The sequence below is a fragment of the Malania oleifera genome, chromosome 7 (genome assembly GCF_029873635.1).
Source record: "Malania oleifera isolate guangnan ecotype guangnan chromosome 7, ASM2987363v1, whole genome shotgun sequence".
Lineage (NCBI taxonomy): Eukaryota > Viridiplantae > Streptophyta > Magnoliopsida > Santalales > Ximeniaceae > Malania > Malania oleifera.
This window is the reverse complement of record NC_080423.1, coordinates 65,971,676-65,990,011: the sequence shown is the minus strand read 5'-3', so window position 1 is coordinate 65,990,011 and position 18,336 is coordinate 65,971,676. Positions and strand designations below refer to the sequence as shown.

General features: G+C 34.9%; 1 protein-coding gene across 7 annotated transcripts in view; it reads right to left on the bottom strand.

Annotated features, from left to right (window-relative positions):
• The window catches only part of LOC131160401 (protein sym-1), a 61,530-nt gene extending 59,353 nt beyond the window's left edge, over positions 1-2,177 (bottom strand). For 6 of the 7 annotated variants that reach the window (XR_009138024.1, XR_009138025.1, XR_009138027.1 and 3 more), the window contains exon 1: positions 1,615-2,158. Coding sequence is in view for 1 of the 7 variants with exons in the window: in XM_058116058.1 (XP_057972041.1) it covers positions 1,615-1,985 (371 nt within the window). In the remaining 6 variants the exon portion in view is untranslated. Of the gene's footprint in view, positions 1-1,614 lie in introns of all 7 variants that reach the window. The other variant, XR_009138028.1, reaches the window with a different exon arrangement.
• Positions 2,178-18,336: the final 16,159 nt, after the last annotated feature.

Here is an 18,336-nt window from a genome sequence, read left to right as displayed (position 1 = left end):
ATACTTAGATGGATGAGTGGTATAGCACTAAAAGATACATTAAGGAATGAACATATTTGAGGTAAGTTAGGTGTAACTCCTATGGAAGATAAGATAAGAGAGGGACGACTCAAATGATATGGATACTTACAACATACGCCACATAGTGCGCCAACGAGGAAGAATGAGTTAGTTACTATGGGGAGCAGTAGAAGGAGTAGAGGTAGACCTAAAATAACTTGAAAGGGAATAGTGATTAAAGATTTAATAGCCATGAATCTGTCAAAAGAAATGGTCCATGATCGCATAAATTGGCAGAAAATGATTCATATAGCCGACCCCACCTAGTGACTTAAGGCTTGGCTTTTTTGTTGTTGTTGTTTCTTTCTTTTCTTTTCTTTTCTCTTTTTTTTCTTTTCTTTTCTTTTTTTCTTTTTTTTTGGCATTGTTGTGGCCCTTTTGTGTTGGTTTCTTTTTAAATTTTGTGTTTATCTTATTGTCAACATGTTCGGAAGGCTTACTAGCCTGATTTTCTGGTATTTGTTGGCTTTATTTGTTCTTTACTTTTTTATTCTGCTGCTGAGGAATCCTTCTCCGTCATTGTACATTCCTCCTAATTTCCACAGTTTCTTTTTCTATCCTAAAAAAAAAAAAACAAGAAGAACCTTTTATAGAGGAATCTCCAAGTTTGAATCTTTCCTTATGGAAGAAAGTAATGGTGCCACATCTCCAATTCAAGATAGCACATGCTTGCAGGATACGTTCATTTGTTCTCTCTCCCTACCAACCGATTCAAGCGGCAAACACCATTATGCATGTATTAAAGTTTACTCTTTTACGAAAACAATTTAATTGAATCCATGCTAAGTGAATAACTTTGTCAATTTCCATCATTGTCTCTCATACACTAAGGAGCATCAAATTTTTTCAATTTTGTTTTTCAAAGACTAAAGATGGTGACCAACCGTATCTTCTGATCATCTCACTTTAGTGGTTCATATTGACATTTGTCTCTGAAAGCCATCCACGTCAAATAAAACATTACTTACAGTACCTAGAATCATCTCGGCTCACATTTCTGTGGCAGACCCATAACCATCATGAGTTCTAATCTAAAGTTAGTATTAATTGTGGTGAAGTGTCAACAGAAAAGTTATCATAACAAAGATCAATAACACTACAACGTTGACATAGCTAAATGTAATTTAAATTCTCACTGTAGCTTCTTCTGTTCGTTTTTGTGTCTGACAACAACGAGAGCAAGAAAAGATAAAAGCAATGTATGCATCATATTACACTTTATAGTTCTCATAACTCAACTACTACAGATCAGCTAACAAATGAAACTAAGCAATACAGCTCAACTAGAAACCTTGCCTTTCCCTCCCGGAATAACCCTACATTACAATATTTTTCTGTCTTCAATTACAATATGTCAATAGACATACACGTCCTGACTAATATCACAACTGACCATTGCATTGCAAACTTTTTTTTTTCTTTATTCTGGTGCTGATTCATATAACCAAACACAAGCAAATTTTAAAGAAAATGTAAATAACTAAAAACAAAAAACAAAAAAAAAACCAACAACAACAAATTTAGACTGAAAAAAAAGGCTAAAACACACTTTACCAGGAAAGCAAAGACCACTTATTCCCACCACCCCCCTCGTCTCCTCCACCACCCCCACCACCAGAACCCCCAAACCCAGCATTCCCACCTGACCCACCATCTGAAACCGCCGAAGCCCGAAAACAATCAAACCGCGACGACCCAAAACTCATTTCAAAACGAGCCAAATTCTTAAAAACGGCCCCAATACCATTATTTGAAAGGGGGGAAGAAGCTTGGCATAAAGAACAGCTCCTGAAGGTGCCTATTCCAACTAAGTGCGCGGGAACCCGTGTTTGGCTACGAAAATGCGAAACGGGTTTTCTCCAGAAGCCCGCAAACTGGAACGAGAGTGGAGACTTTCGGATGACTGTGACAGCGTTTGGTGCCATTGGCGCTCCCGAGTCAATAGGGGTTCTCCGACCTTGAAGCGATTTCGTGATGACTATGAATCGTTGGGTTAGAGTAGGCTTTGTTTTGCGAACGCTTTAGCTTACGATGGCATTCGAGCTGTGCGCCGCGCTCTTGCACGGCCAGCGAGCACGAGGGCGCAGCGTTTATGAAACTGAACCGGGAGTCAAGCCGGTAAAGGACTGGTTCGGCCACTGGGGCCTGTAGTTCCGTTTAATTGCAGAAAATAAATTTTATTTTTTTATTCCACTTGGGAACACGAATTTGGATGTAAGTGTTTGGGTGATATATACCTCGTATTTCAAAACACCATTTGCATAAATTTGAAATTACTAAATAACCTATAAATTTATAATTCGATTTTAGACTTAAATCCCTCGTTAACCTCCCACGGTCGAGAGTCAGGTAATAGTCGATTTGCAATGATTTACTTCTTCTCCTAAAGATTCTTCATAATTGAAACTTATTAGAATTGATATATTCCCAATAGGGGATGAATTGGGTTTTAAAAATATTTCGGCTAATTTAAATACTTATGCCGATTCACCACATATCGTATATCATTTTAATTATGGTTGTGTATGTAAAAACTGAATAAGCAATATGTGCAGACATACACGTGTATCTCATTTAAAATGAATGTGTGCATGCAATTTGTTATAATCGTAAATGAACAAGTATACTAATGTTGAATTAAAAGTGTATAAATTAAATAAGATAAAAAGAGAGTGACACACGATATTTGTTATCGAAATTCGTCCAAACCAGCCTACGTCCCCGTCTTGGGCATACCCCCCAAGGATTTCACTAAACCTGCTCACTTAAACGGGCGGAGCAGAAGCCGTTTACAATGTCCTTACGAGGCAAACATTCCCCTGTTCACTTAACGAGTGGAGTCAACACCATGCACACTTTCCCATAAGGGTACATCTCCTAGTTCTCTTAACCGAATCTGAACCAATCCAGTGCTCTCTTAACCGGGTCTGAGCAAGTCCGAGACCATTCACAGGGCTAGTCTCCTTCTTCCGACAACCCGTCGGAAATATAACATCAATAATAATAAATTTTTGTACAACAGAAAATGCTTCTCAAAAAGCAAATGTGTACAAATTTAAGGCTCAAAATATGCACTATCTAATGATATGAAATATGCTCAATAGAGTAAGGGTGTTAATAAATAATTTTGCACAAATAGAATATATATATATATATATATATATATATATATATATATATGAAGATAAGTATTATTGTTCTCCTATAAATATTTTTGCAAATAGAAAATATTTGGAGAATTTATGAATTTAAGCTCAAAAAAATATTTGTACTGTAAATAATTTTTTCCCAAAAATATTTATCAAAAAAATAACTGGGAGAAAAGTTAAGCAATACTCTAAAAAATGTTTTTCAAAGATTAAGTGTCTAGTGAGAGCATGTGCAAATAAAATGTCTTAAATAAAATATTCTCCTCAAAAATAATTTTGAAATAAATGCATGAAAGAGAGTTTGAGAAATTTGTATAAAAGATTTTGCCCCAAAAGAATGATTTTGACAATAAAAATGATATGAGAGAAATTTGATTAACAAGGGATTTAAGAGAAAATTTAGGCTAATCAAAGTTACTAATCAAAACAAATTATGGGATATTTATAGATTTTCAAGAAAATATGACCATTGGGTACACGCTTGGTATTTTAGAAAAGTTTAATTAAAAGTTAATGACATTTTAGTCCTTTAAAAAATTTCCAACTCAAGAGGTTCGGTTGACCACATAGAGGGTTCGGTCAACCATATTGACAAGTTCGGTCGACCGTGAAACTTTTGAACTACAGGTTCGATTGACCGTCTTAGGCAGATTCTGAATCCCTTCGTGGGTTCGGTTGACCAAGATAAGGTCAATTGACCGTTCCCATAGATTCGGTCGACCGTGGCCAATTTGAACTACAAGGTTCGGTCAACCAAGTAGTTGGGTGTTAGACACGCTTCAATTTGGTCGAGCGTGTACGATACAATCATTTCAGAATGGTCGACCGTCCAAAGTCAAAAAGTTGAATTCCAAACTATTCGGTCGACCGTGGCAATTATAACTCCATTGGTTCGGTCGACTGTTGCAAGTCAAACTTTTGACTTCTGGGCAAACAGTGGTTCTGTAATAACCCGAAAAAAAAATAATTAAAATTATTATTCAATCAATTAATTAAATATTATTAAATTAATTAATTAAATTAACAAGTAAAATAAATAGTAAAAATAATAATAATATCATTAATCAATTAATTAATGAAACATTATTAAATTAATTATTGAAATAAACAAATAAAAAGAAATAGTATGAAAAAAAATTAAGAGTAATTATTAATTAATTAATTTATTAATTAAACATTATTAAATTAAATAAATAAATAAATAAAAATTTTAAAGAAAAAAAATTATTATGAATTAATTAATTAATTAAGTATTATTAAATCTGATATATTGAATAAATAATATATATATATATGTATTAATGGTTAAAGTATATATGTATATGTGTGTGTGTATATATATATATATATATATATATATATAATATAATATTGTTATGATATATGTAAAGTGAGTAAAGGAAGGGAAAGAAGAAAAGAAAAAAAAAAAAAAAGGATAAGGAGGCAGAGAAGCTTCCTGCATTTTTTTTCTCTCTGCAATTCTCTCCTTCTCTGTCTCACTCTCCGTCGTCTCCGTCTCCGTCTCTTTCTCTCTCCTCAATTTTGTCAATTTAACGAGCGCTGATTGAAAAACGGAAGGTGTTATTGGATTCCTAACTCCACTACCGACATTTCTACTGGAGCAGATTTGACGTAGGAATGACTTAGGCCCTACTCTTGGGAAAAGGTAAATTTTCTCAATTTTCTCAATTTCGCTTTAAATATGCAGTTAAATCGACGATTGGGCACCACCATGTGGTCCTAATCATGGTTGTCGTCATTTTGACGTAGGTAAACTTCCAATTGAGGTTTTCTAAGTCCTACTCCAAAGCGAGAGTAGGATTTGGGAAATTTGGCAATTTGATTATATTTGCGGGTATAACTATTAATTTGGAGATTATGACCCTAGGAAATATTTAAATAGTATTTTATTTAAGAATAATTTAATGGAATTAAAATTTTTGTTTTAGGGTCCAAGTGAGCGCCGCAGGTATTTTTTGGAATCCCTGTTGGCGTAGTTCAAGAAACAAGGTAAGGGAAAAAATATATATTAAATCAGAATTTTTATGAATTAAATAAAAAAAATTGTGTTATATACGTGTATATGTTTCGGTATGGGTAAAATGTTAACTGTTTAAATTGTATTTTTTTTGAGTTTAGGGCTGTTTATTAGATATGTATATGTGAAAATGAGCGGATGAAAGTAGAAAAATATTTTTAGGGTAATTATGTAAGGAATGAAAGGTATTTTCAGTATATAAACGTTAAATGTTGGTTAGCTTATTTTACAGGTAATGTATGAATTTTACTGCTAAAATGTGCGGCATGAGATTCTGTGCAAATATATGTTAAATGTACGATATGCAGGTTAAGTAAGTAAAGCAATGAGAATAAAATGTGATATGGACAATGTTGTCTGTTTATGTTAAATGCAACCATGTAAATGTAAGACAGCTGAAAGACAGTCATGTTAACAAATCTAGCACATTTCTATGCGGACTAACTGATGATAGCTAAAAGGAGTTGTGTTAGATTTTAGCGCATTTCTATGTGGACTAACTGATGATGGCTAAAAAGCGGTTGTAGTACAAATGAATGAAATGAAAATGTTATGAAATGAAATGACAAGGAATGACAATGCAATGAAGTGACAAGGAATGACAATGCAATGAAATGAAATGTGAAATGTAAATGATACAAATGGGAAAAAGTTACTTGAAGTGAAACGCAAGGAAATGTTAAGTTATGAACATGAAAGAATGTAAATGATTGAATAACGATGGAAATAATTATGTATTATGATATTAGAAGTATTTATGTATATAAAACATGTTACGATTGGGCGAGACATACTCTTCGCCTGAGGGCTTGCTGAGTAAGGCGAGTGCACTAATAGTTTCAGATATGACAGTAGCTGCATAACGCACTAAGGCAGAGGGAACTTACTTGTATGGGCGGGTAGAATTCCCTATCCTTAGGGCCTTTGTCGGTAAACTATTGTTGAATGCGTAAGTACGAGATCAATTTAACACTTGAAGGCTTACTGAGTAAGGTAAGTGCCCTAGTATGCTTAAATTGTGACCTTCAGGTTGCTAAATGTATCAAAGCAGAGGGGTGCTACTTGTATAGGCGGGTAATCACCTCTATCCTCGGGAAATCTCGTGGGTTAAATCTTTTACATGTGTTTGATTAGGATCAGAGAATGGTTTCAAAAATTATGTTAACGATTTTCAAATGTTAAATAATATGTTATATATAAACTCATGTTGGCCACACACTGTTTTCATATATATTGTTTCTTCCCTTACTAAGATGTGTCTCACCCGAATATGAAATTATCTTTTTCAGGATTTCCTCGAGATCAATCTTTAAGAGCTCGAGATTTTATATCATTTTTGGTAAATAGAAAGAGAAAATGGTATATTTTTATGTTAATTTTGAAATGTATATTATATGTTTTATGTTTTAAGTTTTATAAGATATGGATGGTTGTGAAACATACTGGTATTTGTGGATAATGTTTTGGAGACACGTATATATTTGAATACAGGTGGATGATTAATTTATTATGGTTGATAGTTAGAATTAGTAAACTCTGGTATTATGTTATATGGAGATCATGGTTTATGTTTTCCGCTGCGTATATGTTGATTATGGATTATTAGGGATTTTATCAGGTATAATGTGGTGGATCCGAATTTAAGGGTTCGGGGCGTTACAGGTTCAGTCAACCAAACTAGTTATTATTAGTTTGGTTTGGTCGACCAAGGGCATTAACAATGAATATTTTACCCCAAAAATCTGGCATCGGTCAACCTGTTTTTGCCCCGATTTTGACCATAAAGTTATTCCAAAAACTTTATATGATTTTAATCTTTTTAAAAAAAGGTTTTAGATGAAATGTGCTGGTCCCTAGGGTTTATCTACAATCGATATAAGCATTCATCCATATCATGCAAATGCATGCATTGTTACAGACCAAAGATAAAAAATTAAATGCAATACAATTACAAAACAAATGTCTTGTTCTTTGCTCTTCTGTCGGCATTAACAATGAATATTTTACCCCAAAAATCTGGCATCGGTCAACCTGTTTTTGCCCCGATTTTTACCTTAAAGTTATTCCAAAAACTTTATATGATTTTAATCTTTTTAAAAAAAGGTTTTAGATGAAATGTGCTGGTCCCTAGGGTTTATCTACAATCGATATAAGCATTCATCCATATCATGCAAATGCATGCATTGTTATAGACCAAAGATAAAAAATTAAATGCAATACAATTACAAAACAAATGTCTTGTTCTTTGCTCTTCTGTCGGCATTAACAATGAATATTTTACCCCAAAAATCTAGCATCAGTCAACCTGTTTTTGCCCTGATTTTGACCATAAAGTTATTCCAAAAACTTTATATGATTTTAATCTTTTTAAAAAAAGGTTTTAGATGAAATGTGCTGGGTTTGTCTACAATCGATATAAGCATTCATCCATATCACGCAAATGCATGCATTGTTATAGACCAAAGATAAAAAATTAAATGCAATACAATTACAAAACAAATGTCTTGTTCTTTGTTCTTTTGTCTTTCGTGGAAAACGCCAGTTGATGTGAGCTTTGTGGCTTCCATCTTCTTCTTCTGTGTGTGCATTATGAATTGTAAACGTATTCAAAACACTAGGCACACACATAAGATACATATGTTTTGTCAGCATCAAAATAGGGATCGGATTAAAAAAATCAACAAAACTCATACACTGCAATTGCATACAAGTTGTCTTTTTCATTAAAAATATTGCAAAAGACTTCAAACTAATAGAGGGTTGTTGAGGTACTATCATCAACATCTAAGGAATTTTGATCAAGGCATTTTCACAATTTGAGAAGTTAGAAGAGGTTAATTTCCTATTTGCTATGCATTTTTTATTTCCTATATACACATATATGAATTTATGCAATAACCTATGAATTTCAAACTCGATTTCAGACTTAAATCCCTCGTTAACCTCCCACGATCGAGTGTCAAGTAATAATTGTTTTGCAATATTATTTTCTTCTAAAGATTCTTCACAGTTGAAGCTCTTACACCACAATTGTATACAAGTTGTTTTTTTCATCAATAATACTAAAAATGATTACTTTTTTAAGCCTTCAAACTGATATAAGGTTGCTGACGTACCAACATCAACATCTACGGAAATTTAACCAGGGCATTTCACAATTTGAAGATGTTATAACTTATGAGAGGTTATTTTCCTATATGCCATGCCTTTATATATATATATATGCCACGCTTGTGTCATCAACTGATTTTCTACTCCAATATTTACATTGTGTTCTTTTGTTCTATACAATGACATTACTTTGTTTGCACTTCTCTATTATGACGAAGAAATTAGATTCATATGACAATAAAGGAAAAGAATTATGTGGTTATAACTTATTTGGTAATTGGGTGAGAGTATTAGTTTAAGTTTTCTTAAACACGTGTGTGATTATCATTTCCTGTTTTTAAATCACAAGACCCATCACTATTAGCATTCTTTGAGTGATGATTTGTTCATCTTAGCCATTATGATATCCATTATTGTTTCTCATCTTTGTTACTTTCATTTCCTTTTCATCGACATATCAACATTCCTTTACAATAAATAAAATAAGCATGCTGAGATGGGAAGATGGTGGGTGGGGTCCCACTGTGTGTGCCAATTTATTGTTTCCAATAAATGGTTCCAATAGTAGAATTGGGAATTTGCAGTGTTTAGGTGAAATAGGATTATTATGTTAGTCCCCTTACAGGTTTTGGGATAAATTCCTATTTTACAAGAAATACCCTATTGAAATAAGGAGATTATGAGAAGGGAATCATAGAAATTGTAGGATGGGGGAGAAAGAAGAAAGGTAAAAAAATTAAGGGGAAAATAAGAGAGAGAGAGAGAGAGAGAGAGAGAGAGAGAGAGAGAGAGAGAGAGAGAGAGAGGGAGGGCGGGATAAAGAGTTGCTTGGTCATTTAGCACTAGGCTGGTAGCATTAATGTGTATGATGGGTTGAAATATCCAATTTAAAATGTATAAAATACATATTTATGCCCAACCCCCACTTTCCATGTCATCCTTGGAGTTCCAAAATATGCCCTCAACGACACAAATCTTTAATTTTCCAACCTACTGACAGGTGATGTTAGTATACATGAAATCCACCCAATTATTAGCTTCCTCGTTTGACTTTTGCTTCTTTCCCTCTTCATTGGGCGAGCTTTATTTGCAATGTTCATGTAGTCAACTCCATTGGTGATTGTGGTGAGGAGGCTATACATCTTATTGCATATTTAGGGCAAAATACATCTCGATCACCTTAGTTTCTCACTTTCCTCAAATGATTTGTTACATCCAGTCAATGATGTGCCTTTTATCAATAGGCATAGGCGAATCCAAATTTACTAGTAGTAATCACCTTGCTATCTATGGCATTCAGCATCTTGTTTGCATTACTTGAGTGGCAACCTCTAGTTGCTAGCCTGGAGTATTTTATTGGTAAGGCAATATTCACCTAGGCGAACAAGGTGTGTTCTTCACTATATCACTTAATTGGTTGCCATCTAGGGCATGATCATAGCTCTTTAGGCTTAGCAAAGTCAACTTCCCTTCACCCAAGCAACCACTTTTGTGCCTTATCTAGGCAACCTATTACTTGAATTTTGTGTTCGTGGCACTACCATATGTCTTTCTCATTTGCCTAATCCCTTAGATCAAAGCGACATACTAAGTGTTGTGTCTATAGTGCTCAAGGGTTGCATCCTTGTGACTTTTAAGAGTTTAAAGCATTTGAGTTCTTGTGTCATTTTTTTATTTAAACCCTTTTATCCCTTTCTTTTATAGCTCCAGACTCTTTTGGTTTCCATGTTTATTCTTTCAAGTTGTCGGTAATCTCAAGTTGCATTCTTAGAGGGTGACACTTGACAAGTCATGGGGTATCCAACTTTATCTCCCCTACTGGTGAGAAATTCACCTTTTCTCAAGAAATGTAGTAAGTGTCCCTTCCATGGTTATTGTTATTGGATGCAAGCTAAGGACTCCACGGATGCATTCTTCAACTTTATCTTTCAAAATTCAAAAAGAGAGAAGTTCTTTTATCATCAACAACACCTTCGAATACGATGTTGGAATGGGAACTCCCAAAGTTATCCTCATTACTATCGTAGGGTATTTCACTTTTGATAGATGAAGCAATGTCAAATCCCTCTTTGCCAAGGTTAACAATATTGAGGCCATGTATAATAACTTCTTGATTGTCGACAGTTCGATCACCAAGTTGTTATTGGGGAGCATAAAACCGTTAGTAGTTTTGTTAAGGAGACTTCTATCTAGTCTAGTTTGGAATTCCTTCTAAACTAATATTTCCAATTATGTGACCAACGATGTAAAAAGACTTAAGAAGTGGTGAGGCTAGAAAGTGAGCTTAAAGATGCTCATGACAAGATTAACTTGGTATCCTCAACGTTAACTCGTGTTTTAATATAGCAAAGGATGTGAAGGTGAGGCATTCGGAGATCAAGGACAACCTATAGGCTTTATGATCAAAGATTTCAAAGGCAAAGGTGAAGATGGCTAATTATAAGGACGTAGTTCGATGGCAACATGACTTAGCTACCTTTGCGAGATGCAAGGAGAACTATAATGGGTTTTTTTTTTTTTACTTTTTAACTTAATATGAAAGGATTTTGTGGCTAAGTCTTATGTTTTGACTAAGTTATTTTGTGACCTTGATGCAAAATAAAAATATTTGATTAGGTTCCACGTGTTTTTGTAGACTCATCTATTCTATTAGATAGTTGGTGAATTGTTAGGGCAATATGTTGGTTTTTTGAGTCCGATCTCTATTTTGATGCTGACAAATACAAGTGTTTCTTATGTGTGTGTTTAAGTGCTGAACGGGTATAATCCAGGTCACACATAAGACCAAGAGAACATGGAAGCCAAGACATGACTTAAAGCTCAAATCTGGCGTATTCCATGATGTCAAAGAGCAAAGGAGAAGAATAAGACATAATATTTCTTTTGTAATTGCATTTATTTTTATCAGTTGGTTTGTAAGAATGCATGCATCTGCATGATATGATTATTTGCTTAGATAGGACCATAGATTGACCATAGGGGGCCACAAGACCGTAGATTAACCTTAGGGAGTCGAATTTTTGGGTTTAACTCTCAAAGACCATAGATTAACTTTAGGTCCCAAAATATCACATAAAAAGTCCCCTACAACTTAGAAGTTATAATTATGTGAACAGGGGTGACTTTGAATAAAAATTTGGACTTAAATGCATAATTTTAATATCCTAGATCGATCGAACCTAAACCTATATAGACTTTCGGTCGATTGAACCTTCTAGGGTTAATAGTTGACTATTCGGCCGACCACTTTTAAAATGACGTTACGCCACACGATCGACCGAACTGGCACGTGGGTAATTCCCAACGCTCTGGTCGACCGAACTCTTAGTTAAAATTTGATCTAGTCGACCGAACATCAAAATTTGGTCAACCGAACATGCCCTGGTCGACCGAACCTTGGAGGGTTCAAAATCACCTTGATATGGTCAACTAGAACCTCAGTTCAAAAATGTCATGGTTGACTGAACTTGTCAATATGGTCGACTGAAACTCTCGGGTTGGAATTTTTTAAAAGCGCTAAAACGCCATTAACTTTTAATTAAACTTTTCCAAAATACTAAGCATGTCTCCAACGGTCATAATTTTTGTAAAATCTATAAATATCCCCTCATAACTCCTAATTAGTAACTTTGATTAACTCCAAATTCTCTTTAAACCCTTTGTTAATCAAAGTTCCCTCAAACCAATTTTTATTGATAAAATCATTTATTTGGGGCATATTTTTATCAAATCTCTTCTACTCTATTTTTGTTTATTTATTTCAAAATTTATTTTGAAGGAGAGCATATTTATTTTGGGCATTTACATTTACTCTCATTTGTATCTTCATTTATTTAAATCATTTTTTAGAGTAGCCTTAATATTTCTTCCGGTTATTTTTCTTGATAAATATTTTTGGGAGAAATTATTTATTGCACAAATATTTTTCTTGAACTTAAACTCCAGATTTTCCAAATACTTTTATTTGAAAAAATCTTTGTTGGAGAACATAATAATAATTTTATATCCATATATTTTGTTTGTGTAAATATTATTTGATAACACCCTTTCTCCACTGAGTATAACTCATATCATTAGAGAGCGCATTTTGAGCTTAAATATGTACATATTTGCTTGTATTTTTAGAAGCATTTCATATGTATGAAAAATGTTTTTATTGTACTAGTTGGGTTCATCCCATTAATTGAACTGGGGAGTCTCAGTCCCGTAAGTGAGACCGGTTCGGTTCATCCCGAAAATTGAACTGTGGTTTTTTCTCGCCTCGTAAGGAGAGGATGTAAACGGCTTCTGCTCCGCTCGTTTAAGTGAGCAAGGATAGTGTAATCCTTAGGGGGTATGCCCAAAGCGGGGACATAGGCTGGTTTGGCCGAACCTCGATAACAAATATCGTTTATTCCTTTCTCCCTATCTCATTTACTTTCCACACTGTAATTTCCATATCAGTATGTTTGTCCATTTACAGTTATAATTATTTGCATGCACACATTCATTTAAATGAGATATGCTGCACGTATATGTTCGCACTCGTAGTTTTATTATTTACATACACGTCATTATGTTGAATGGGATATGATATGTGGTGAATCAATGTAAATATTAATATTGCCAAAATATTTTTAAAACCCAATTCACCCCCTATTGTGTTCACACCAATTCCAACACAATACTTCCCTTAAGCTGTCTTAACCCTACCTGGAATACTGTCTGTCTAATCATATAGCCTCAAGTTGTTCATTTTGGGCAACCTTATTTTAATTTCATAGGTGACTTCTCTTATAACTCCTCATATATTTGGTATATGGTATGCCTCACCTAGGCTGTAGAGACCCGAAAAAATAATAACAATGAAATAATAAAGGAAAATAAAATAAGGAAAAAGGAATTATATTAAAGAGCGTCAGCAGGAATTCATCGACGAACCTAGGGTTCTCGTTGACGAATGTCCTTCTAGATCTCGTTGACGAGAAGATACCGAGAACAAGAAAATCAGGCCATTAAGGGTTCGTCGATGAACTCATTATCTTCATCGACGAACACCCTTCTTCGACTCGTCGACGAGTACATGTGTCTTGTCGACGAAACCACGTGGCTAGCAGTCTATATATACGAAAAAAATCAGATTTTCAGTGAGGGTTTAAGGTTCTTTTCGTTTTTCTCTCTCTAACTTTTGGTTTTTCCTGCTTCTCTCCTTTGATTCAGCTCCGTTTTTCCCCGTTTCGATGATCGAAAGTTACCTCAATGATACCGGGGAGATTCTTTACAACTTAGTCGGAGTAAATTGCTGATTTGGGGTTCTTGAGCACCATCCCAAAATCAGGGTAAGTTAGTTAATTTAGGATTTATGTGGTTATTAGGAATGTGTTAACTCAAGAAAGGTGTTAGATGGTAATATATTGGGGTTTGAGTTATTTGAACTGACATTAATGCAATTTTAGGATTTGGAGTTCTGGACGCTGTAAGCGTGGTTTAAGGCTTTTAACAGGCTTCTCAGGAATCAGGTAAGGGAATAGATTAAGTCAGGTATTTTTAAAATTTTATTTATGAATTAATGTAGTTTTTGGGAATACTAGTATTAAACAGATTTAATAGCATTTTATAGTATAATACAAAGTATAACTCACTCATGTGGCAAAAGTATAAGTTTAATTGAATAACAGTATGTCAGAATATGTTATTATTTCATAAAATAAGTATGATTTTACAGTAATTTTTAGAAAATTCATAAACAGTACAGAAGTTAAGATATTTATAGTATATTATGATATGATAGCTGGCGCAGATGTCGTGTAATGATAGTCGGTGCAGATGTCATGATATGATAAGCCAACACAGATGCCGTGATCAGTTTTAATATGAAAATTTATTCAAAAATTATGAAATGACAGCTTTTATTTAGAAATATGTAAAAGCCAGATTTTATTTCAGAAATATAAAAATGTTATTTATGAACATAAATATATTATGTGAAATGTATTATATAGTAACAGAACTTGGATGGTTGCGTATGTTATAAGTACGATACCGTTGCTAGCTAACTAGATTGGAGAGAAGGATACCCACTGTGTGTAACAACCTCAAAAATTTTAATATAAAATGAAATATAATAAATACAATAGTCAACCCGAACTCGTGGGTAACGGGGACACCTGTCAATCACAACGGAAGTCTAAGCAGTAGTAAGTATAAAATTACAACTATCCAACCATAAAACATAATACCAGAGTCTACTTACACCAAAATAACATATATATATATATATATATATATCTCCCATAACATTCCAAATAGAACTAGGATCTCACAACAAAATAATCCTGATCCTAGTACAAAATCTTACCCTCCTAGTGGGGTAACTCAAAAAGCTCAATGACGTCCACGACCCGCCGGTCTCTCAGGGTCTCCTGAAAAATTAATTAGGTTCGGGGGTGAGACACTTCTCAGTAAGGGAAAATAAACTAAATACAGTTGTGTGGCAACATGAATATTTATTGCAGTTATACATACTCAGTACATTTCATATATCGAAAAACATACATCATAACATGGTGGAATAATCATATTTTTCATATTTTCTAATAATTCATACTAATCATGAAATGTCTGTTATAGCTAATAATATTGAAAACACGCCTAGGATGAATAGTTAGCTGATGTCATGTATTACCCCCCATAAAGGGTTATGCATCCTAAAGGCGGGACCCGACAATGGCTGGCTAATTACTGTCGAGTCAAAAATGTCTATAAGTTCGATGAACCCGCCACACCCTGGTCCGAACTGTGAGGTGGATGTCCACACTCTACACTGAAAGGCACATCGACTATCCATCTCCCACCCCCTCGTGGGGTGGTTAGCACTAATCTGATCATAGATATCTGATCTATAAGTTACGGTACCAAGCTCCTGAAACTGAACTAAACTAACATCCAAATTCTGATAACATATAATACATGATATTATAGCATTTTTCATCATTTCATAAATACGCCCTCGAGCCAAAAATCATTTCATAAATACGGCCTCGCGTCGAAAATCATTTCATAAATACGGCCTCGCGCCAAAATCATTCCATATATATGGCCTCGCGCCAAACATTTCATAAATACGACCTCGCGTCGAAATCATTTCATAAATACAGCCTCGCGCCGAAATCATTTCATATATATATCATTCTGAAAATAAAACAATTATCAGGTATTTTCAACATCATTTGTACTGTAACATTGCATATTCCTGAAAACATGCTTCATTCGTAACAAAGTCATATCGTAATACATTTCACGTAAAGTAATATTCATGCCACATATTTGTTGTATAAAGCCATACATTGTATTCTAAAAATCATAATTTCTGGCATCTCATACATATATATACATTTCAACATAATAGCAGTATTTTCCCAAACGTGCATTTCCTTTGTAATATACAAATATAATACATGCTTTCCTAAAAATAAGTTTACTCATACATAATAATAATTTGCATGGAAAATAACTGCTTTAGTTTATTCTCTTACCTCGCTACTGAGAAAAGCTCCTATAAATTCTGGTCTCACACTCGTAGGATTTCCTAATCAATACCCTGAAAATGAAAACTCGCAGAACTAAACTTCAGTATTTTCACATGAATATCATTTCCTATAACTACAGTAAGACCAAATTCGGCATAAAAAGTCTTACCTCAACTCAAAGATGAATTTCAACGGAGTTCCACTGACGATCCACTCTGGCAGATATGCAGAGAACTTCTCTAGGAGCATTGTGGTAGCCTCAAATCTTCGAATCGGCAGAAATCCAGCTCGAAAACAAAGAGAGAAGGGAGAGAAACCGAATGAGGAGAGAGAGTGTGAGATTTTTATTAATTTTTGCGTTTAAATTTGGGTTTTGGATTATTTATAGGACTGGATTCATCGATGAGACACGTCACCTCGTCGATGAATCCTGTAGAAAGTCATCGACGAATCCTGTAGAAAGTCGTCGACGAACCTGCACCTTTGTCGATGAGTTTCAAACTTCCCAAAATCCTCTCTTGGTATCTTCTCGTCGACAAAACTTGTCTTCGTCGATGAGGTCCTCTTGTACCCTCGTCGATGAATCCCCGGTGTTTGTCGACGAGGCCCTAATAATTTCCCTTGGTTATTTCTCCCAAAGTGTAATGTCGTCGACTACCTCCTTCTGTTACTGTTTCCATTTCCCTTCCACTTTATTATTCAAATACCATTATTATTCGGGTCGTCACATTGTGTGCCGACCCATTAGAGGTTGATGGAGAGTAGGATGGACGGACTTGGTGTATAGCCGACAGTGCAACCACACTGTTCATGAAATGTGGGTCGGAGGCCGATTAGCCCCGAAATGTAGGCGGTGAGTAGGTTACCCACTGTGTACAGACCCGTTAGAGGTTGACGGAGAGTAGGATGGGCAGACTAGGTAGGGTTGGCAATCATGCGTAGTTATGTCATGTTTGACTTAACCTGGTAGGCCAGCCAGCGTTATGTCCAACCTATGGGCCGCACAACCTGAGTCATGCAGGGTTAATTCATGATTTGCAGTTATACATCCAGGGTAAGATTTCAATAATATACAAATTTAATAGATGCTTTAAAAGATACAAAAATTCATTATGTTATAGTAAGATTATGTTTAAAAAGTACAGATTTTCATGCATTATCAGTTACAACTTAAAGATATGATAAAACCCACATTACCACACACTGATATTAGTCTATTTCCCTTACCGAAAGCTGTCTCACCCCAGCATTATAAATATTTCAAGAAACCCCGATAGACGAGTGGAGCGAGCTTTATGATAGAGGAGTTCATTGGTATTACCTTAGTTGCAGGGTAAGTACCAGAGATTAGTGGTAGGATGGATTTTTGAGATTATATGTGTATATGTAGAAATAGTGAAACTATGGTATTATATATATAAGTTAAGTATATTATAATTTCCACTGCTTAGATGACATGTATGTATAAACAAGTAATTTTTCGGTACCTATGGGTCCGGGTTGACTTTGATTATGTGGTATCAGAGTATTAATAGTATGTGGGAAAGTATATATATATATATAGCAGAAAATTTGAGGTCGTTACAAGTTTGGTATCAGAGTCTAGGTTGCTAGGTTCTTTAGACTTTAGTGTATAGCGGAAACAATACCAAAGTATAGGAATGGATCAGAAATTTAGTGAGTCAATGCTGAGGAATTAAGATAAGTATTTAGGGTTTTGTTCCGTGATCGAGAAATAGGATTTTCGTAGTCGTTTCTATGTTTTTCCTGGGATGACGATTTCAAGAAAGCCATAGTAAACTATTGTCGGGATGCGTTTATAAATTGTGGGACTGAATCTTAAATTGAGAATAAGGACGTTAGGTTAATTGATGATATGAGACTCGAGTTAGATAAATATGTTAGTTATGTTATGCAGACAGGGTTCTCAGATTACGTTTATTTCTTTTCAAGATGGACCCTAGGGGTAGCAGTGCTCACGCTAGTGGTGATGATGGTGTAGGCCCCTCTAGTGCAGGTGGCGGTGATTCAGAAGCAGTTCTGCGTAGTGTAGCTCAGTAGGTTATGGCTGAGATTGCATGTAACTCTAAAGAGCAGGGAGGACCATCAGTAGACCAGGGCTAGACTATAGAGAAGTTTGCCAAAATGAATCCTCCGACGTTTTTAGGAGGAGCTGATCTTGCAGTTTTTGAAAACTAGATGCGGAAGATTGAGAAAACACTGTCGGTGTTGCACTGCACCGATGAACAGAGGGTCCTATATGCTACATATAAGTTGATAGGTGCGCCTGAGAGATGGTGGACAGCCGTGAAATTACTTAAGGAACAGAGACTCGTCCCAGTGACCATGACGTGGAACTGATTAAAGGAAATGTTCTTTGATCATTATTATCCTCCCACTGTTAGAGAAGGTAAGATAGCAGATGTAACAACCCAGCCCTTTATACGGACCCAGATGTCACCTACTCATA